At 50.2% G+C, this 21,190-nt stretch overlaps 2 protein-coding genes across 10 annotated transcripts in view; one reads left to right on the forward strand and one right to left on the reverse strand.

The window, feature by feature from the left end:
• Positions 1 to 800: 800 nt before the first annotated feature.
• Positions 801 to 8,767, reverse strand: GID8 (GID complex subunit 8 homolog). Of its 2 annotated transcripts, none has more exons than XM_070801317.1 (5): positions 8,610 to 8,767; positions 5,886 to 6,015; positions 4,826 to 5,022; positions 3,990 to 4,187; positions 801 to 3,307 (listed from the first exon to the last, which is right to left on the reverse strand). In XM_070801317.1, exons 2-5 carry the CDS (start codon positions 6,001 to 6,003, stop codon positions 3,134 to 3,136), a joined length of 687 nt encoding a protein of 228 aa, XP_070657418.1. In that variant the 5' UTR covers positions 6,004 to 6,015; positions 8,610 to 8,767; the 3' UTR covers positions 801 to 3,133. The 2 variants fall into 2 exon arrangements, with proteins under 2 accessions (XP_070657418.1, XP_070657419.1); XM_070801318.1 differs by having other exon boundaries at positions 8,493 to 8,614.
• Positions 8,768 to 8,801: 34 nt separating this feature from the next.
• Positions 8,802 to 21,190, forward strand: part of DIDO1 (death inducer-obliterator 1) — a 50,889-nt gene continuing 38,500 nt past the window's right edge. For 2 of the 8 annotated variants that reach the window (XM_070801313.1, XM_070801315.1), the window contains exon 1: positions 8,802 to 8,972. The gene's annotated coding sequence lies outside the window, so the exon portion shown is untranslated. Of the gene's footprint in view, positions 9,074 to 17,345; positions 17,525 to 21,190 lie in introns of those variants that run through there. The other 6 variants (XM_019972066.2, XM_070801314.1, XM_019972071.2 and 3 more) reach the window with 3 other exon arrangements.

Genomic DNA, 21,190 nt, shown 5'->3' on the forward strand with positions numbered 1-21,190 from the left:
CTAGGGCCACTAGACCACGTGTCCCAACCCGAGAGGAAGCCACGCTCACGCTGGCAGCAGCTGGACACGCCTCCAGCTTCCAGTAACCTCTGTGAGGGACCTCATATCCAGCCAACCCACTGTTCCTGAGTTTCAAGGTGGAGAGTGATCAGTGGGTCCTGTAGAGACTAACCCTGGCCCCCAATGCTGGTGATGGCTGTTCCCGCCACGCCCACTGGTGTTGGGGCCTCGGCTCTTACTCGTTTGGGGCCTGTGCACCTTGCACGAGTTTTACTGGAGTTGCTGCCTAGACACACCACAAAGGCCTTTCTGCTATGTCGTGACCTCACCTTCCTCGGCCTCCAGACCCGACCTTACTGCGCAGCACAGATGGGCTGCTACACCTGGCACAACTTCTGGTCAAGTGCAGCCCTGCTGGACCACGGCCTGGGTGTCCCCAGGGTCCTCGCCACCTCTGGCCCCTGTGCAGCCCAGTCCGCACTTGGGGAAAGCACAGACGTCACGCTGCTTTAGGAAAGCTGCCCATCACGTGCTTGCTCTGCACGTCTGTCTTCAGGGGGCATCCCGGCTGGACAGCAGAGCTAGCCTTGCAGCCACCAGGCTCACCCCTGGCATTTCAGTCCACGACAGGAACCATCCCAAACAACAGCTGCCTTTTCTAGAAGCTGGAAACCTTGATTCAAATAACAAAATACAGTATTTCTCATGTGCCTTGCAATAATCCCTATGCTTCAGAAGAATCCAAACTAGGGGTCATTCCTCATGTGACTTCACAGTATCAGGAACACAGAGCACCAAAATATTGTCACGTTTTATTTATTTCAAGGCACTTTCCACCAGAAAGTGTAAAAAAGAAGACATAAACTACCCTGGTAAAACATCACATTTTAACAAACATCACAGCGAGATCCAAATGAGATGAAGTAGAAAAATCGATATACTTAATGTTCATTACCTTGAAATGCTTGCTGAAAAAAATAAGACTGCAAAAGGAGGAAACAGAAAAGTCTGCAAAGCCGCCCCTTTAAAGATTTCCAGCCTATGGGGAAGGAACCACACTCTTTATACACAGGGAAAGAACCCAACAGCACCATCTGAATTCTCCACATCTCACTGGCACCCAGCTCACATGGGTCTTTGCACTCACTGGTCAAGCCCCTCACTGACTAAATGATGGACAAGCCAGCAGCACTTCTCTGAAGCATTCGACAGCACTTCCTACACGTGACAGGCCCTCCACAGGTCCCCATGGTTCATGGATGGTTCTTACCCGGTAACATACATCTCAAACCCACTATTTTGAAAAATGTCAGATTGATTGTATGTTAATGATGCACATAAATTATCTTATATACACTAATAGTAAAGGATAGGAATATGCTGAATTACTTCGTGCTTTTCGAAAAGTGTAGTTTTACCTCTACTTCCCTAATATTTTTCTTCAGCTTCTGCTGTATTTAACTATCACCTGAAGATTAAAGGCCCCTTTCTCCCTACTTTTATTCCCAAATCTTAAGAGGAAATGATCATACAGAAAGGTCACATCTGAGTTGATGACTGAGACAGAGCTGAAGCTCATCACTGCCACGGTGGGCCAGTCCAGGGCCTGACGGTCTCCTGATATACAGAGACCTCAGCACTTTCGCCTTTGCTCTGTGACTGGGGAGGGAAAACTCTGCCTGAAGCTGTACCCACTGAAAACCAACGACCTGCAGCCTCCACGTGCAGCCGGAAGTGAGTGGGGAGAGGAGCCGAAGCCACAGACCCTGCGGGACAAACACTGAGTGTATGGGGATGTGACGAAGACGCCCCGCAGCCGGAGAAGACCTGACCTTCCCAAAGACCTACCCAGCCGAGCACCAAGGCCAACAGACTCTCTCAATTTGGCTGCTGATGGCGTGCATCTCTGCAGAGCCCAGGTGCCAGCACAACCCACCCTGTGGGAGGGATCAGGTGAGAACTGAATCCCAGCCATGCAGGTGCTCTCACCAGAGGATGTATGGGGGTCATCAGCCCTGGGGAGCTCTGCACGCCAGGGCCCCTCCACCTCCACCGGTCTCACTGAGGGCCAGCAGCTCTGCACTGGCACCCTGGGCCACCTGCCCCAAACCCCAACACCTGAGCCTGCACTCAGGACTCACTGACGGCAGTGGGCACCGGGCAGGGGACAGACATGAGGGAATAGGAGCTGGACGTCTGCCAGACTGGCTGACAGAGCGAGAGGCAAAAGTGTGGGTCACAGAGCTCACTGCACCATAGCACATGCCTGGCACTGTCACGTGTCACCGGGAGCTGTCCCTTTCTGGCTGTAGGTACCAGACAGCGTCACTATGGTCACCCCGGGAAGCCACTCCAAAAGCAAAAGTTGTGCTTGAGATGATGAATACTTCTGAGAGACCACTGTGGTCATTCTTGAAATTAAGGAGAAACCTTTATTTTCAACAAAAGTGCCCAGGAGAGATGGTTCATTGATCCACTAGGAAAGAGTCTCTCACCACTTACAGCACCAAAATATATATTTAAAAAATTAAAAAACACACAGCCCGCCCCGCATACACACACGCACACACCCATCTCCCCCAAAGCCACACGACCCAGACCAAACAGGAAGACAACCAAACTTAGTGCCCGCGCACAAAAGAAGTCTTTGAATTGGGATTTACAAATTCATATAGTCTTTCCTATGAAAAAACCAAAACAAACCAAAAACCAAAGAGGGAAAGAAAACACTTCTACACGAAGGCCGGCCGAGATGGGGGGAGGAGGACATGCTGTCCTCCTGGATGCTGACAGAGTGAGACGGTCATCAGTGCTGCCCCGTGCTCTGAGCGGGGCCTCAAGTGGACTAGCGGCCCTAAGATGAGGCGCCTTCAGGAGCTGAAGCGCCCAGAACGCTGAGCACAGGCCATGGGGCAGTCCTTGCCGGCCTTCCAGAAGAGACGGTATCTTGCACTGGGAGTTTTCCAGTGCTTAAAAGGGCCACTTTTCCCTTTCAAAATGATGCTGGGTCAAAAACAAAACAAAACACACAAACAGTAAAAGAAGGGAGAAGAGAGTTCTCTGCTGCCGTAAAAATCTTCAGTCCCAGGTGGCGCCCGCGGGCCCGGGGCCATGCGGCGGGGCCCCGCACAGACTACTTGGGCTCCTCAATCACGCCTTTGCTGAGGTCTGTCATTTTGGGGTATTTTACTTTCTTCTGGTCCAGCTCATTCTGAGCCCAAAGGAGTAGTTTCAGCAACTTTGCCAGCTTGGGTGTTGACTCACGATTCTCATAATCCAGGACAGCTTGGTTCACTTCACTCCACACCTAGAAAATGGATAGCCAATAAAAACCACCTCACATACAGGGCACCTGCGAAAAGGAGCCATTATAAGATGCATCTTATATGTCTTCAAAACCATTTTTACACGAGAGGCTGGCTACTTATTTAAACAAACACGAAGCCTGTGACCGTCGGGTACTCTGGGGATATAAAACACAGTCCTTGCCCAGAGGGGCACACGGTATGGTCAGCAGATCTCACATCCAGCCTGGGCATGAGGGAACTGGCAGGGATGAGATACCAGTTCCACCCAACAAGCCCTAGGAGGACACCTGATGCTGCCCCCAAGGACACCCTCTTTTCAGGGCAGTCAGGGCAGTGGGGAAGGGGGACTGCGGTTGGGGAGCTGCCCTGTTGGTGGGAACACAGAGGCCGTGGCAGAGAGCAAAGTGTGGGATTTTCATCAAAAGATACTTGGAACATCCGTTCCTAAGAGTCTCCACACAGTAAGCCAGCTCAGATTAAAAAAAAAAAGAAACAAAAACTGGCAAAGAGGCTTAACTATCGTTTAAGGGTCTCAATACCCTGGGCTCCTAGTATTTCACAAGTAAAGTGTGGGGCCCTCCCAGTAGTGTCCTGGTCACACCACACACACCACCCCGTTTCTTTGGAAATCCTGCCCTGAATATCCACAGAGGATGTGGACGGAAGCCCTCTGGAGCCCACCTTCTGCCTCTGCATCATGTTGAGCAGGTCTCCGAAGGGTGAGTCCTCGGGGTTGTCAAAGGCCAGCAGGGCCAGTGTGCGTTCCATCTCGGTCAGACACTCGCGGCTTTCCTCACCCTGCTCAGCCAGCTGGGTCTGTGCAAACTCCAGCGCTGCCTCCGTCTCCCGCTGGCGGATCAGCTCGATCAGGTGTTGTTGCTGGTTGGGGGCCAGGCAGACAGGGTGAACAACTTGCGCCCAGCCAGCGACAACCCCCCACACCAGGGCTGCACCTGCTTCTTATGAAAAGGGCCTCTCAGAGGACAGAGTTTTTGAGTATTCCAAGCTCCTGACTTTGCATTTTCAAAGCAAGAAACAGCTTCTGAGGTACATGGCAGAGCAGCTAACTTAAACCCCTTCCCTCGTCAATTACAGCAACATTCTAATGAAATTAGCCTCATTACCTCTCAATAACAGCAAGCAGCCATCCCCAGGCTTTTTGGAAAAGGGATCAGCAACCCACTCCAGTATTCTTGCCTGGGTAATTCCATGGACAGAGGAGCTTGGCGGGCTACAGTCCACAGGGTCGCAAAGAGTTGGACGTAACTGAGTGACTAACACGTCCACTTGCCAAGCTTTTTGCCACCAAGGACCTGTTTTGTGGAAGACAATTTTTCCCCTGACTGGGGTAGGGCAGGGACGGTTTGGGATCACTCAAGCACGTTACGTCTATTGTGTCCTTTATTTCTAATGAATTATTGCCTCTAACCTGATAGGAGGTATTGGTCTGTGGCCCGGAAGTTGGGGATGGCTAACATGAAGAACCTTAATTCACCAAGTGTCCACAAGCAACTCACTTGCAGATGGAAGTAGAGATAGCGGTTTGTATCCAGCAGCTCTGGGTGGAGGCTGTTGATGAGCGCAATGGCCTCCTGAATCTGGCCTTTCAGTATCATCTCACGGATTTTGATTCGCTCGTCAAGTGTTTCTAGATCAACGCTGGGTTCAATCCCAGATTCCATTCGAAACTTCTCCGCTGCCTCCTTAAAGCCCTCTGGAAAAGAAAACTACCTTCAACTGCTTGGAAAATCAGCAAGATACCAACACAAGGGCTTTTTATGTCTAGAAAGCCCATCTTCTGTGAATGAAAACCTCTAGTAAGAACTGCACTTTCTTGGGATGTGGGATTAACACCTCTGTGGCTTACCAGCTACACTTCCTTTCCTTCCACCTGCCCCACCCCCTCAACTTCCAGTCAGGGGAGGATGGGCATTGAGGCCCCTGCACTGGGGTCCAGGCCTATGTGGAGAAGCTGCCAACCTGCTCCAGGGGCAGCACAGCGCCCTCCCACTGTGAATGAGCACACAGTTCCTTCAGTCTCAGAGACTGATGGGGGCCGAGGTCACTGGAACTCCAGGAAGGAGACTCACTTTCTGGAGACATGTGGGTTTTCTCAGCTCTGCAGAGCGACCCTCTCCTCCACAGGGTCAGGAGGACAGGGTGTTATCACAGAGCACTTGCATTACCTTCCACAGGCCCCTCCCCCTTTCTTCTTTTGACTTGGACACACCTTCTGAAACAGTCCAGTATCATTTACCAAACTGGCCAGAAGAGATTAATTATTTGGACTTTAAATCTACTTTTGCACATTGTTAATGATGTAGATCAACTGCAAAATGTCAAAGGCTAAGAAATAAGGCTTTTTCTTTAGATCTCAGAGACCTGGAATCATGATTTCATCTCCAGAAGAGGACATCTCTTTAAAATGGTAGTTCCAAGTTGGTTACAAGAGCACTGCGTTTCCATGATGCCTGAATGCAACCTAACTTTCAGGACCCTCCAGTGGTAAAGTCTTGCTTGTGAGCCCAGAAAGGGAGAATTGTGCCCAAGAGGCAGCACCCATAGCACAGCCCTCACCTGTGACCAAGTAGTTCATGATGAGACGGTTCATGTCTGCTCGTTGGACATGTAAGTTATTGAGCTTTTCCATCCACTCATCCTTTGTGATTTCATCGGGTTTTTCTGTGTAACTCATTCTGATTTACTTCTACAGGGAAAAAAAGTAATATTTTAAGAATTAGTGAAAAATTCTCACAATTGTGATCATTTCAGATACAAACACAGCGACCAGGAACCAAAGGGTAGAGAGGGAAGATACTTAAAATGTGGAAAACAGCACATGCAGAGGGCCTGAGACTCAAACACAGGCTCAGGGACCAGAGAGAAGGTTGGGGAGGTTCAGAAAGCAGGATGAACATGAGCAAGAGCCAGGAGTCTGAGGACCAGGAGGTCAAGAGGTCAGTCCAGGTCAGATGAAGGCCCTCCAGGCCCAGCAGCAGTCTATTAATAGATAGATGCTCCTCTAAGCACAGGGTGGAACGCAGAGGTACAAGCTGAAGATTCACCTGCTATGATGTGTGTGCTCAAGACAAGCCATCTCGCACACCCTCCAGGCTGACAGAAATGAAGCAGCCTGACAACACCAAGTGCTCACACAGACATGTGCATGGTCTCTTGAGCCCCTTTACCCTGTGGTCAGAACGGACTGCACAGCAACACACTCAGCACGCACTGTGCATGTGTGCTCCGCTCCTCGCCGATGGCTCTTCTGCCAGCTGGGACCCCAAAAAACAGCCTACTGTGTCCCAGACACAGACAAGCCTGTGCTCAGAGTCACTGTTCAGGATGGCAACACTATGGAGACTGCCCACCCAGGAGTCAGTCAACAGCAGCAGGGACAAGCAAACGATGGTTCATAGGACTGCAGTCCCAAAGGACCAAAGCCCTGGGGCAGACCAGTTTCTGACTTCAGAATTATTCAGGTTGTACAAAGACTATTTGATATATGTATCACAAGACATCCTCCCAGGGGTCTGCGGCAGCACCCCATGATTGGACGTGACTGCTTCAGTTAAACGCATAAGGATCACACCGAGTGAAACAGAAGTTACTAAAAGCTTTTGCAGGGTCGGGGTCTGCCAAGAAATCAATTAAAAACAAGACCAAAAACTTTTGGTTTTCAAAGTTTTGTGGATTTTAGGGCCACTAACTGTATCAATGGAACAGAATTTACTAAAGCAGTTAAAATACATGACCAGGCCCACACAGGGGACTTAGAAACCAGCTGCATGAAGAGAGCAGGTTGCAGCAGAGACCCAAGGGCAGAAGTTTTTTAAAGAACAAAAACAAGACAAGTTATACAATTTTTACTTAGTAGTAAATACATTCATAGCAAAAACCATGTTATTTTTTCAAGTAAGAGCGTGAACCCTGAAACTCAGGAGGTGGTTACCATGGAAAGGGGGCCCTGGGAACCCCAGCAGGGGTGTCAGGATGGGTGGTAAGCCCATCCACTGTCCACTTCCCTTTTATCCTTTGTAACTGACAGAGGTATTGTGGATATTACCTTATATAAAGCAAAGCACATGCTCAATTACCTCAATAAATAAAAGCAATTTAAAAGATGGCTCTGGTTTCCCAGTGGACATGGGATGACTGTGGGGTGGTGAGAGCTGAGCAGAAAGACCAGTGAGGAGCCACCCAAGCAAGAGGACAGCAGTGGAAGAACCAAGAGCACAGCCCACAAGACTTTGTGGACTGAGCCAATGGGCCTTGTTGCTGGACCCAGCGGGAACGTATAAAAGAAGATTCATGGATCATGGAGGGGTTTCAAGCTTGAGACCTTGGAGAATGGAGTCCCAAATGAGGAAAGACTGGGAGAAGAACAGGTTTGAGGAGTCGGGCGAGTTTGGGGTGACTATCAGACCCACAGTAGGAGAAGTCAAGCAGGCACCTGGATTACAGGTCCCCAGTTGGGCGATGGAAACATTAATTAGGGCAATGTCCACCACAAATTGACTGAAAGCCAAGACTTCACCAGAGATCGCCCAGGGAGACAGTGTCTGTGGGAAAGCAGAGGGGAGCAAGATGAAGTCCCTGGTCGCTGGGGGATGCCATGCCCAACTCTGATCCGCCTTAGAGAACTTGACTGAGACAAAACCAAGGGCCGTCCCTCACACAAGGTCATTTCTCTAAGCTGCGGCCACTAGCGAAAACTCTCACTCATGGGCGACAGAGCAGTACTGGAAAGTTAACAACTTTGAAGAACCGACCCATTCTGTTTTGTGCAGGAAAAACTGAGCACTTAAACACCCCACAAACAGTACGCACGGCGAGGAACCCTTCGCCCCACGAGCAAAGTCCTGTCTCGGCAGCTCAGTGTCTGCTCGAATGCGGTCCTGGTGCAAACAGTTCCCGCCGCAGACCTGTGCGACTTGTGGAGAACTATCACCTCCCAGCAGGCGTCGCCGCCCCTCAAAACACGCTCCATCAACAACAAACACCGAGTCCACGCCCGGACTCCGCCGCCTTAGGAAGAGGAGACAGTTGGACCTGGAAACTCTTGAGGGAGCCGCCTCCCCCGAGAACGCGGCCCGAGGACACCTGCTCGGACGTCCGAAACCGGCAGGCCCCCTGCACGGTCGGCCGGCCAGCGCAACCTCGCAGCCCGGTCAGCCTCCTCACCGGCCCGCCTCGATCCCTCCTGGCCACGACCCCAGAGTCCGGCCCTCCGCCTCCCGGCCGCCGCACTCCGGCGGGGACGCTAGGCCCGGCCGCCTGGGCTCGCCGCGGCCATCTTACCGTGCGGATCCCGCCTGCCGCGCTGCGCGGTCTCCGCGGCCGCTCGAAGGGCCGGGCGGGGCCGGGGGGGAGGGGGAGGTGGCGGCGCCGGGGTCTGGGAGGCGGAGGCGGGAGTCGCGGCGGAGGCGGAGGCGGGGGCGGGGAACGGGAGGGCAGACACACCGGCGGCCGCCCCCTTAGCCACTTCCCGCGAGATCGCGAGATCGCGAGTCGGCAGCCAATCAAGTGCCTTCACGAGGGGGCGGGGTGCGGCGGCCGCCCGGAAACGCGGGACTCCAGCTTCCGTCCTTGCGCAGAACTCCTTTCACGGCTCCTTCGCTCTACGGATTGGCGCGAGAGTCAAAAGGCATCGGCTGCCTCTGGGTAAGATGGCCGCCGTGGAGGCGTCGTTGTAGGGTAACTTCGCGCCGAGACGGCGACATCTAGACTGAGGAGAAGGTCCCAGCGCCCTTCCCGTCGTTTGTGTAAGCCCGAGGGCATGGGGCGGGGAGGGGGTACAGGCGCCGGTGCTCCGCGCAGCCCCGAGGAGGGGACCTTGCCGACCCGGTGCCTGCCTTCGCGCAGGCCCGGGAGGAGCCGCCCGAGCGCGGACGGCGGGAGCTCTCGGTTCCGACGGTTGGGGTGGGCTCTGGGGCACGCGACCGCGGCGGAGAGCGCACACCAGCTCGCTCCAGAACAAGTCTACAGGGCCAGACCTGCCCTCAGGGAACCTCCCACGGGCCCGGTGGTCTTTCCCGCCCGTGGTTCAGAATCCGCGCTCAGGTTGGGCGGGGACCGCAGGCCTGTGCACCTGGGGCTTCGAGGTACTGCGGCCGCTGCTCGAGGAGGGTCTTCCTGCCCTGCGGCAGGGGTCGCGGAGGCGCAGGAAGACATTCACGCTTTTATTCGGTTATTATTGTGAGTCCACGGGAAAAGAGTACAGATTACGTCAGAGCAAGGTCTCGTTTTCCAGGTCAGTTCAGTTCTGTCGCTCAGTCGTATCCGACTCTTTGCGACCCTGTGGACTGCAGCATGCCAGGCTTCCCTGTCCATCACCAACTCCCGGAGCTTGCCCAAACTCCTGTCCGTCGAGTCGGTGATGCCATCCATCTCATCCTCTGTCGTTCCCGTTTTCCAGTTGCTGGAGAGTCAAGTTAAAAGATTTTAGAATCCAATGAACTCCAGTGTCTTCCTGTTAAAAGTCAGAGTTAGATGGTTTCATGTGATTGCGTGGAAATGCAGTGGGACTTGTTGCAGAAAGTAAGTGCAATTTGGTAAACAGATTAGACAAAGACGACTAATGGTGGATATTTCTCACGACTAATGGTGGATATTTCTCTTTAGTGAACTGAGCTAAATCTGCAAGTCCAAAGCTTTGGTCCTAATCTATTTAAAATGCAAATACAGTGTGTCTGCAATTACATCCTTTTCAAGCACTTAATCCTCTGAATAACTTTACACACCAGCTTTACAGTGGGCGAGGGGTGCAGATCTTTAAAATTCTTTTCAAGGGTGCACAAGAACAAATCCGGTGCCCTAAAGAGCTAGGGTGTTCCAGCCTAAAGAAGGTTCAGCTGCGCCTGCTCTGCGGGTCATAGGTTAATGGCCCCTCACCCCCAGAAGTGGTCTTGCTCTGCTTTAATTCTGTCCAGATACTGGCTTCCTATTGAAGCCCATACAGCAGCCAGGGTCATCTCTCTTGTCCCTGGCCCCCTCTTCACACCCATCAGCGACTCCCCACTTGTCTGTGCAGAGTGAGCATAGCTGAAAGCCAGCCTCAGCACCCTGCCCTTCCTCTGGGCTCTCAGGAGATGGGTCTGTGTGCAACACTCCTAGGCCAGTGCCTAGGAGTGGGAACACCATCCCAACAAGTAGGGTGTCGTCCACCGCTTTGTGTTCCCCTGGTCCGTAAACGATCCCTTCGTTGCCTTCAGCACACCGTTCTATGTCGCTGATGCCTGATAGTGTCACAGTTCTCCACCAACATGTGACCCTCACAAGAGCTGAAACTTTTAGTACGTGGCAGGGGTTCCATAGATACTTGTTGAGAACGTGGAGGAACAGATGAGTGAGTGAGGGTGAAGACCTTCGCTAAAAGCTGTCTCAGTAGATATGGACAAAGGACGGGAAACGGGTCCGGGCCGAGTGAGAGCAGAGGAAGAAGTTGAGAATGGCACTGAATCACACAGATCAGCAGTCCCTTATTTTTAAAAAAAAATGATTAATTTCTGGCTTCGTGAAGGTTTTCCCTAGTTGAGGTGTGCAGGGTTTTCATTTCAGTGGCTTCTCTTCTTGCAGAGTGCGGGCTCTGTAGTGCACAGGCTTAGTTGCCCTGAGACATGCGGGGTCTTCCCAGATCAGGGATCGAACTGGTGTCCCCTGCATTGGCAGACAGATTCTTAGCCTCTGGACCACCAGGGAAATTGAGCAGTTTTTTTTTTTTTTTCATCTGTATACCCATGTCTGGAATATTTTTTTTTTTTATTTTATTTTATTTTTAAACTTTACATAATTGTATTAGTTGTGCCAAATATCAAAATGAATCCATCACAGGTATACATGTGTTCCCCATCCTGAACCCTCCTCCCTCCCCATACCATCCCTCTGGGTCGTCCCAGTGCACTAGCCCCAAGCATCCAGTATCTTGCATTGAACCTGGACTGGCATCTCGTTTCATACATGATATTTTACATGTTTCAATGCCATTCTCCCAAATCTTCCCACCCTCTCCCTCTCCCACAGAGTCCATAAGACTGTTCCATACATTAGTGTCTCTTTTGCTGTCTCGTACACAGGGTTATTGTTAAGAACTAAATAGACATTTCTCCAAAGAAGACATACAGATGGCTAACAAACACATGAAAAGATGCTCAACATCACTCATTATCAGAGAAATGCAAATCAAGACCACTATGCGGTACCATTTTACACCAGTCAGAATGGCTGCGATCCAAAAGCCTACAAATAATAAATGTTGGAGAGGGTGTGGAGAAAAGGGAACCCTCTTACACTGTTGGTGGGAATGCAAACTAGTACAGCCACTATGGAGAACAGTGTGGAGTTTTTAAGGAGAGTTGTTAAGGTTTATTAGTTTTAAAGGAGCATGCAAGAATTACTTTAAAATGAAATGTGTTTTGATAATAAAATACACAGCGCCTCCTTTAATCAAACCCTGGACTATTCAGCAACCAGGTGTCAGGCACAGTGTACAGAACCGCAGTGTTTTAGAGGGTGTTTCTGTCTTACTGTCAAACCCTCAAAGCATGAAGTCAAACGCCTGAATGCTGGAGCCCTGCTTTCCAGGGAATTTGGCAAATTAGACCTGTTTCTTCAGGGTCAGGCATAAGCTGATTGGACATTGCTGCTCAGAATTGTTACCGGTTCTTGTTGTCGTTGAGTTGCTAAATCATGTCTTACACTTGTTGACCTCATGGACTGCAGCACACCAGGCTCCTCTGTTCTCCACCATCTCCCAAAGTTTTCTCAAATTCCTGTCCTTTGAGTTGGTGATGCTATCTAACCAGTAATGGCTAGATGTCCTTACCACTCAGTTCAGTTCAGTCGCTCAGTCGTGTCCGACTCTTTGCGACCCCGTGAATTGCAGCACGCCAGTCCTCCCTGTCCATCACCAACTCCCGGAGTTCACTCAAAGGTCAAGTGCCATAGCCTTGACTTTACTCAGGGTCTTCTCAGATTGATCCTGAAGCTGTTGGAAGGAGTAAGGAAGACTGTTTTTACGCTTTAGTTCTGCTGCATGTATCCAGATGAATTAGCTGAATGAAGACCCTGTGAAGCATGTGTCGTGGGGTCTGAGATGGTCGCCCTCCCCCTCCCTGCTGGACTGTATTTCCCTTTCTGGATTATACCACTAAACCAGCAAGCACTGGTTATGTCATACGTTTCTTTGGATGGGTAGAGTAATATTTTTCTTGAGTTTTTAATTCCTGCAGAGGACGTAACATAAACTGTCCAGCGAGGTGTTACCTAAAACACATGGCCTGGGCTGGACAGCGGGGCACGGGCAGCAAGCTCAAGTGGCAGTTTACCTACCCTGTCCAGGCAGTGGGCTGCAGACCGTCTCTGCTGAAACTCTCCATTCCCTTCCCTCTTGCCTGGAGAGGGCTTTGATAAGTACATTGGTTATAGATACAGACACGTGCACGTGTGTATATAAACGCCTAATAACGTATATGTGCACAGCTATTGAAAATTTATCTGTATATGCTTTAAGGGGTTTCTTGTTTTTGTTTGGTTTTGGTTGTTTTGTTTTTGCATTAGCCCAGTTCTGATCGGATGTCTGATATGGGAGATAGAACACTGAATAAAGATGAGCCATTGTTTCAATTGATAACCATGTGTTCCTTTTTAAAAACACTTGCCAAATTTTGTTTTTTCTTTTTTTGACTTTAAAAGCCTCTTATGTTTACTCTTTAAATGCTTTTACTTTCCATTGGAATGAGAGGAACTTTTGTATGCTGACAGAATCCCAAGATTTTTTGTTTTTCTGTATAGTTGTAAAAGGCAACATTCTTGGTCTCCTATATTGATTGTTGAAATTTCAGAATAAAACCTGTTGGGTATCCTTTTGCAATTTCCTAATAGCTCGACTTGTATTATTCTTGTTGAGATTTCCTTCAAATACACTTTTCTCACTTCACCATTTTGTTTCTGTGATCCAGGCAAGCACAGGAAATTACATGGTTGTTTTTTTTTTTCCTCTTTTGGACAAATCCAAAAAGCCACTGTTAGACCTGATTTTAGTGAATCTTTCACTTTTCAAGTATTTTAATTTTGGAAAAAATAATCTCTTAAAATGTAGCCAGTACAGTTACTTAGGGCTTCCCTGGTGACTCAAAGGTAAAGAATCTTATCTGCAGTGCAGAAGACCAATTCAATCCCTGGTCAGGAAGATCCCCTGGAGAAGGAAATGGCAACCAGGTCCAGTAATTCTTGCCTGGAAAATCGCGTGGACAGAGGAGCCTGTCAGTCTACAGTCTGTGGGGTTGCAACAGTCTATGGGGTCGTGTCAGATGCGACTTAGTGACTAAAAAACAAGAGTTATTTGTCGATGCATACTTGCGTCTGAGGACTAGCGGCTGTGGCCCTGCTCTGGGACCTTCCTTGTCTCAGTTGACCATCCCCTCCCACCCTGTGGAGGGAGGTTCCTGTTCCTGCTTACCAGCCACCTTCGGAATTCGGTTCAGATCTGTGGGCCTGTTTCGCCTTTCTCCTTTGTCACCTGCCCTTGTGGTGTGATGGACGAGCTAGTGAGGAGATGCAGAATCTAGGCACAGTGTGGTGGAGGCAGCACGCCACGTGCTTGTGTCCGCTTTACACTTAAACTGCTTTTCTGTCAAAACTGCTTTTCTGTGATAGGAGTTGATTTTTCTGGCTTTTTTATTTGGTGTGTTCTTTTAGAGACTTGAGATGAAACTAGCCAGCAAGGAAATACGGTTCTTATGTCTCATACTTACTAAAATATTTCTTCTTAAGTTAGCTATTTACTTTTCACTAAATTTACGGGGAAAGTAGTCTTAGTATCAGGAGCCATCCTGAAAGGTAGGAGTAAGCAGCGTTGTTCTGAAGTCTTAGCCTTGCAGCCCATGGCCCCTGGGGTTAGAGGGCACATGTGTTAGCTATTCAAAGACACCCAGTGGTGACCAAGGCCAGGGAGGAGGAGCTAAGGGGGTCCCACCGTGACTTTGGCCCTTGGTTTCCTCTCTTCTCCCGGACGTCTCCCCTCCAGCCCAGACCTGGGTCTGAGTTTGGGTCCAGATTCACTGGGGACCTTGCCCCAGGGCCAGGCAGTGGCCCTACCATTGACCCCGACTTCCTGACCCCTTCTTGGCCTGCCTGCAGGGTGGGTGCTAGCCTGTTCATCCTTGAGTTCTGAACAAGAGTAACAATAAAGCGACTTGGCTGCTGCCTCATCTGGTTTTAAATTGTCCTTGGAGAGGGTCTTGACAAACTTTACCTTGTCTCTCAGGGTTGCACTTGACCACCAGGAGATGGGGTGCTTTGCTCAGGACCCTGCTTTCCAGTGGGCTTTAACTCGGGGGTGAGAGAAGGCCGAACACCAGGAAGCGGTCTTCTAAAAAGGAATCCTGACTCTTCCAGTTGTGCTTTTCCGCCTTCATAAATTTCCTCAGAATTGTTCGTGGGTGTTTGTGGCAGGACCTGGTGTCCACACATATGGAGGATGCATCAGTCGTACTTTTCCCATATTTTTCCTCAAAGACTGAAACCCCTTGAGGCCTGGGAGCTTGCGTAGCTTCCTAACCTCTGAACCACTGTTGTTGTCAGTTCCCTGAACTTCAGGATTTTTATTTGTGTATTTGGGGTATTTGAGTCAATTGGAGACTCCTTTTAAACCTGTTTGTTCCTCTGGGTTTAGCTGTTAAAGTAAGTTTGTTAGGAGAAGGTATTCCCTAGCTGAAAGTGCAGTGAAAGTGAAAGTGTTAGTTGTTCAGCCCTGTGCTGCCCCGTGGACTGCAGCCCGCCAGGCTCCTCTGTCCATGGGATTCTCCAGACAAGAATACTGAAGTGGGTTGCCATTCCCTTCTCCAGGGGATCTTCCCGACCTAGGGATCAAACCCAGACCTCCTGCATGTCAGGTAGATTTCTCACCATCTGAGTCACCAGGGAAGCCCCTTCTTAGCTAGTAGATGTCAACGAAAAGTACCCAAACTGCAGTTCTAGAAATGCCTTTTGCACCAGGGAAGAGCAGCTCCTGTGAGGAGTGACAGTAGATGAACTGAATTACCTGAAGAGGTTGTAGAAGGACAAGGGCCTGAGTCCTCCCGCAGATGGCAGATGCCTCTGAACCTTGTAGCCCATGGTCACGACCAGCTCCCACTGGGAGGTTAGAAAGGGAGGCCAGTTGCAGGGGTAGGTGGGGAGGTGCAGTTTCCTTTCCTTTGCTGCCCGAGTGCCCACTTGAGCTGCCATCCCCAACCCAAGTACTGTAGTGGCACAGGTGGGGCTTCCTGTTGGGGTCTTCTTTCTGTCCCCTGAGCTTTCTGCCCAGAGCTTCCTCCTGTTCCATCGGCAGCCCCATCTTCCATGTCATTCACAGGACCCAGTGCCCTCCTGAAGCCGCACACAAGTTAAAAAGAGAGACAGATGTAAAGAATAGACTTTTGGACTCTGGGAGAAGGCGAGGGTGGGATGATTTAAGAGATTAGCATTGAAACGTATATAATCATATGTGAAATAGATCGCCAGTCCAGATTCGATGCATGAGACAGGGTGCTCAGGGCTGGTGCACTGGGATGACCCTGAGGGATGGGACGGAGAGGGAGGTGGGAGGGGGGTTCAGGATGGGGAACACATGTACACCCATGGCTGATTCATGTCAGTGTATGGCAAAAACCACTACAATATTGTAATCAGCCTCCAATTAAAATAATTAATTTTTTTTAAAAAGTGAAAAGACAACACAGATTGGGAAAAAAAAAAAAATCTCACCTAGAAAGACGTTGCTGCTGGGTTTGCTTCATGTAAAGATTTTCAGCCAGAGAGGTTGGGTGGGGTTTCCCCATTCCAGCTCCCATTTAGGGAGCCTTTTGCAGGGAGCTTCGCCTGCACCCCAGCATATGAGTCCCATTCAACAGACAGCTTGCCCAAGATCATACTCCTGGTTCAAGCCAGTTTCCACTTAATCTGTCATGTTTCTGAACTTCTCACTACACTTATCTGGGACAAACCTGAAGGAGGTCAAGATGTTGGAGTATGAAGTTAGTCTGCAAGATTCCATGGAAGTGGTTGGTCCTAATGGAATCACACCAACAGAAACAAATTGTGTTGGAATTCTTTGAAGAAAAGGGGCATTTTCTGAGAGCCTGGCAGGCTGTGTGGTCTTTCCAGATGTTTATTTAGAAGCACACCTGCTCCCAGGCCCCTAGTGCTCCCCTACAGAAGCACCTGGCAGCCCTCTGGAGGGTCTTGGGCACGCACAGCTTTACTACACACAGGGCACTTTTTGCTGAGAGGTTCCTGCTTTTAAGGAATGTGGAATAAGGGACCTGTAGAGGCAGTGATGGAGACAAAAGGCCTTCAGCCAAGGAGTTACTGTCCTGGGTCCAGCGTCCCAAGGTAGCAGGTGTTTCCCCTCTGAGGTCTGCTTGTTGAGTATTTGGGGAGGGGCAGGTGCGGGGGGGCTTCCTTTGTGGCTAAGACGGTAAAGAATCCGCCTGCAATGTTGGAGACTTGGGTTTGATCCCTGGGTTGGGAAGAGCCCCTGGAGGAGAGCATGGCAACTGACTCCAGTATTCTTGACTAGAGAATCCCCATGAACAGAAGAGCCTGGCGGGCTGCAGTCCATGCGGTTGCAGAGTCCAACGCGACTAAGCACGCACAGGTACTGGGGTGTTAATTGATACTAGTCAGCACTGAGTGAAGAAAATCCAGGTGGAGGGTTATCATTTGTCAGATCCCTTTCCTTGCAGCCCCCGTAGGCAGGTGTGCCCGGTTGTGTGCGCTGACTGGAACTGCCCCGGCGCTGAGCTGGTTGGCTCGGTAGGGAGCGGGCTCGAGTCCAGAGAAGCTGGGAACGCAGTCCGGCGGGAAAGGAGCGCGGCGCCTTGCTTCTGCGTCCGGGTGCCTGCCTTTTCTGTCACAAACTGGGCCCAGGGTGGCCGACGGGAGCCGCGCCGCCTACACTGCCAGCCTTGGCCCTTGGACTCGGCCACTGTGCGGCGCAGGGCAGGGACTGGGCCTGGGCCGGGCTCCTCCTTCCGCCCGCCGCGCCGGGGCGCTGCTCGGGTTGCGGCCGGCCCGTCTACCCCCGGCGTCTCGGTGGCCAGCGTCTTCCCTCCACTGAGAGCGCGGGCGGCCCCTCTACCTCACGCGTCTCGGTGGCCGGCGCCAACCCCGCCCGCCCACTCTGCGGCGCTCGGAGGAAATGGCTGCGAAACCCTGGAGGCTTGCGGCCCACGGTGAGTGGCGGCCGGGGTGCTGGGCGTAGGGGCGGCCGCCCGCGGGACCGCGTGGGACGGGCGGGGATGGCCGGCCCGGAGGCCAGCCAGCCTGGCGCTGCCGGGCCCGCGCCCGGCCGCGCTCCGCCAAGCGGAGAAGATGGCGGCGGCCGCGGGGAGGGGGAAGGGAGGGCCGCGCGGACAGTGGGCTGCAGGGGGGCGGAGGGCGCCGGCCTGCTGGACAGGGTCCACTCCGAGGGGCCGGGCCCGGTCCGCTCGCTGCGGGAGTGTTCGAGGCGCCGGATCGTGGTCGAAACGGATTGAAGTGCGCCAGCAGGACGCCGCCCGGTGACCCGCAGCGGGGTGACCCTAGAGCGGGGCGATGCTTTTTTCCTAGAAGTTCCTGGTCTAGCTGCTGGTACATGGAAATGATTCTGCCTTAACTGTGTAACATAGGGTTGAATTCCCCCCTCCCCACCACCCTTTTTTTTTTTAACCAGAGTAGTTTCTCTAGACATCTTAAAGGAGGTGAAGTTTCCCTGTCGGTCTTTTTTTTTTTTTTTTTCACCCTAAAGTGTGGTTTTTGTCGCTTTTGTTTCGCTTGTTTCTAGTCGACTACTCTTGTAAAGGATGACATTAGGATAGTTATGTGGTATTTGATGCTGTGGGAAGTAGAGAACAACGAAAAAGACTTTCAGAAAATTGGTTTCATTTTTTGAAAGAGTATGTGCCTAGCCGTAAAATGCAGATTTTTAGCTTTTATTGCGTCACTTGTCGATTTGATGTAAGATTCAAATTTATGTTGTATTTTATGCTCTGGTCGACCTCACAGTAGAAAGGGGTAACTTTCAGCTTCCCGGGAGATGTGCCCTGCCATCCCTTTTCTGGCTTAGGCCTCTGGGTCCTGATCCCACGCCCTCGTTTGCTTTCTGTTATTTCTTGGGAAACCCTGGAGGTCAGGGCAGGTTTTCTGCTCTGAATCCAGCACTCCAATTAATGAGCTTAGAGATGGGACCTTACAACAACAGCATGTGAGTGAAATTGAAGATACTGTTTAATTCGTGTGTTGGCCTTAGGTAACATCCGTGTAATTTGTATACTTGATAGAATGAGATTTGAGCCTCATGATCTTGGGGATTTTGCAGGAAGGAAAGGCAGATGTTAAGATCTTTTCAGTGTGTTTATGTGTTCACATACCTCATTGTAGTGTTGGTTGGTATGGGGGAGGCTGAGCCTCCATTTGGCAACAGTTCACAGTGGGCAGTCCACCCAGGCTGACCCTGTTCTGAGCACTGTATGTGTGCTCATTCGTTTCAGTGACTATGATGCTCTGTACCTGTTCTAACCTCCCAGAAGCTGAAGCACCTGTAAAGAGCTTGCCCAGGATGGAATACCTGGGTTCTAACTGGGCCTTTGGGCCAACCCCAGACAAATGTTCTTTGATTTCTTCAGAGCTATGTAGTTCTGGTTTCAACGTGCTTCCAAGGAAGGTGCTTTAACTGGAGACTTTAAGGAAATACGATCTGTGACCTTTAGGAAGACTTCTCATTGTATTCAACAAATATTTATTGCATCCTGTGTGCCAAGCACCCTGGCTGTAGCAGAGACCAGAAGGGTGGCCTTCTCAGGCCTGGAGACTTGTAACAGGGACCTATGAGGATTGCCAGCCACATAACCTGGAGCCTGGGGCCCTTTTTGGCACTTGGGGTTGGTGCATAGACATAACCATCTGTATGACTGGCCCACTTTAACATGGCATAGATGTGTCAAGGGTTAGCTATGGAGACCCAGCCCCAACCCTGTTGTGAAACTCCTTGCCTAACGCACTTGCTAAGCATTGTTTCCTAGTTGGTTGTGTTCTTGCAGGCTTATTTTAGCAATGAGTTTAGGAATAAGGTATATCTTTAACTTAGTTCTGATTTTCCACCAAGAACTGTCCTTTATTAGTATTTGATTATTCAGGCTGTATCAAGTGAAGTGAATTATGTGCTGATAAGAAAGGGCACAAATTAAAAGTTGTGCAGTTGGCTGTTCCCTTTACCATCTGCTAGTTCCCGCAGTGACCTTTGCTTTCTGGCCAGCCATGCCCCTCACAGCACACACGCCTGTGTGAACATAACAATGGCTTGTTGAGGAAGTGTGTCATGGGGCTTGGACATGGTGCCCAGTGCTTCAGGTGGGCCTTCATGAGGGTGGGATTTGTCTTCAGGTTGAGGAGAGGATGGATTAGAGTGGGACTTGGGATCCCATCTTCTTTATGACTGGAGTTGTGGGACCTGCTGTTGACACTGTAAGTCTTTCTATGACCACAGAGGCCTTAGAGGCTCTGGGCCCCTTCCCAGGCAACCCACAGGCTGGGTCTCTTTCGTATGTGTTTTCAGATGTTCCAGGTCCTGGTTGTTTTATATTCCTGTTAACAGGACATGTTTTCCCTTTTGTACACAGTTGTCCCAAGATCCCTGGTGACTTCCACTTGGCTCCTGAGAGCCAGGGTTGAGTTTTTCACAGGCTGACTCACTTTGTCCTTGGGTCCCTGAAGTTGGCACTGTGTCCAAGAGCAGACTGATTTCTCATACACCTGGTGGCCTTGAGAATCCTTTAAGAAAACTTTCCTTAAACAGTCCTTTGTGCACTTCTTATTTAAACGGTGGCATCTTTAACAGTGGGTACCTAACATGACGCTATTTATGGCCAGCATCAAATAATGTGTGTTAATTCCACTGCAGAATCTCCACGATTAACAGTTAATGGACACATACTAATTGGGAGTGGATAGGCCAGACAGTCCTCACTTGATGTGAAGTGTTCACACTTCCTGGAGTCTCTTGCTCAGGCCTCTTTTTTTTCCCCTAAACTTCTGATTTATCCTCCTACCCAAGCATGCACTTCCCCTCTGGTAACCATGACTTTGTTTTCTATGTCTGTTTTGCTGTTTTGTAAATAGTTTTTCTCTGACTTACTATGATAATCTCTGGGCCCATCCGTGTTGCTGCAAATGACATTATTTCATTCTTTTTTATGGCTGATAATATTCTGTTACATACATATACCACATCTGCATTATCCAGTCATCTGTTGGTGGATATTTAGGTTGTCTCTGTGTCTCAGCTCTTGTGAATAGTGCTGCGGTGAACTTTGGAGTGCGTGTATCTTTTTGAGTTAGAGTTTTCTCCAGCTGTATGTCCAGAAGTGGATTACTGTTTTGTATGGCTATAGTCCGTGGGGTCGCCAAGACTTGGATGTGACTGAGCAACTAAGCACACAGCACAGCATGGCGACTCTTAGTCTTTTCCTCTTTCTGAGTCGTGTAATTGACCCTTCAGCAACACAGATTTGACCTGTCCAGGTCCACTCGCATAGAGCCTGTTTTTAAGCAGTAAGTACTACAGTACTGCACAGTCTGCATACACAGAGGCCGAATATGAGTTATATGTGGGTTTTCAGCTGTGGGCAGGTTGGGAGCCCAATTTGTAAAGCAGCTGTTTCTCTCACGGGTATCAGGTGCTATGGTTTTGTTTTTCATATGCTGATGCAGATGTGTAAGTGATATTTAATATACTTTACAACAGGAAGGTAAATGGGGCCTCCCCCAGTATAAAGACAGCTGTACTGTGTTTGGGTTGCAAAGATAAATTTATACATAGAAAACAAGACAATATACAGAATATAAAGAAAGCAGAAACCCCA

The sequence above is a fragment of the Bos indicus genome, chromosome 13 (genome assembly GCF_029378745.1).
Source record: "Bos indicus isolate NIAB-ARS_2022 breed Sahiwal x Tharparkar chromosome 13, NIAB-ARS_B.indTharparkar_mat_pri_1.0, whole genome shotgun sequence".
Lineage (NCBI taxonomy): Eukaryota > Metazoa > Chordata > Mammalia > Artiodactyla > Bovidae > Bos > Bos indicus.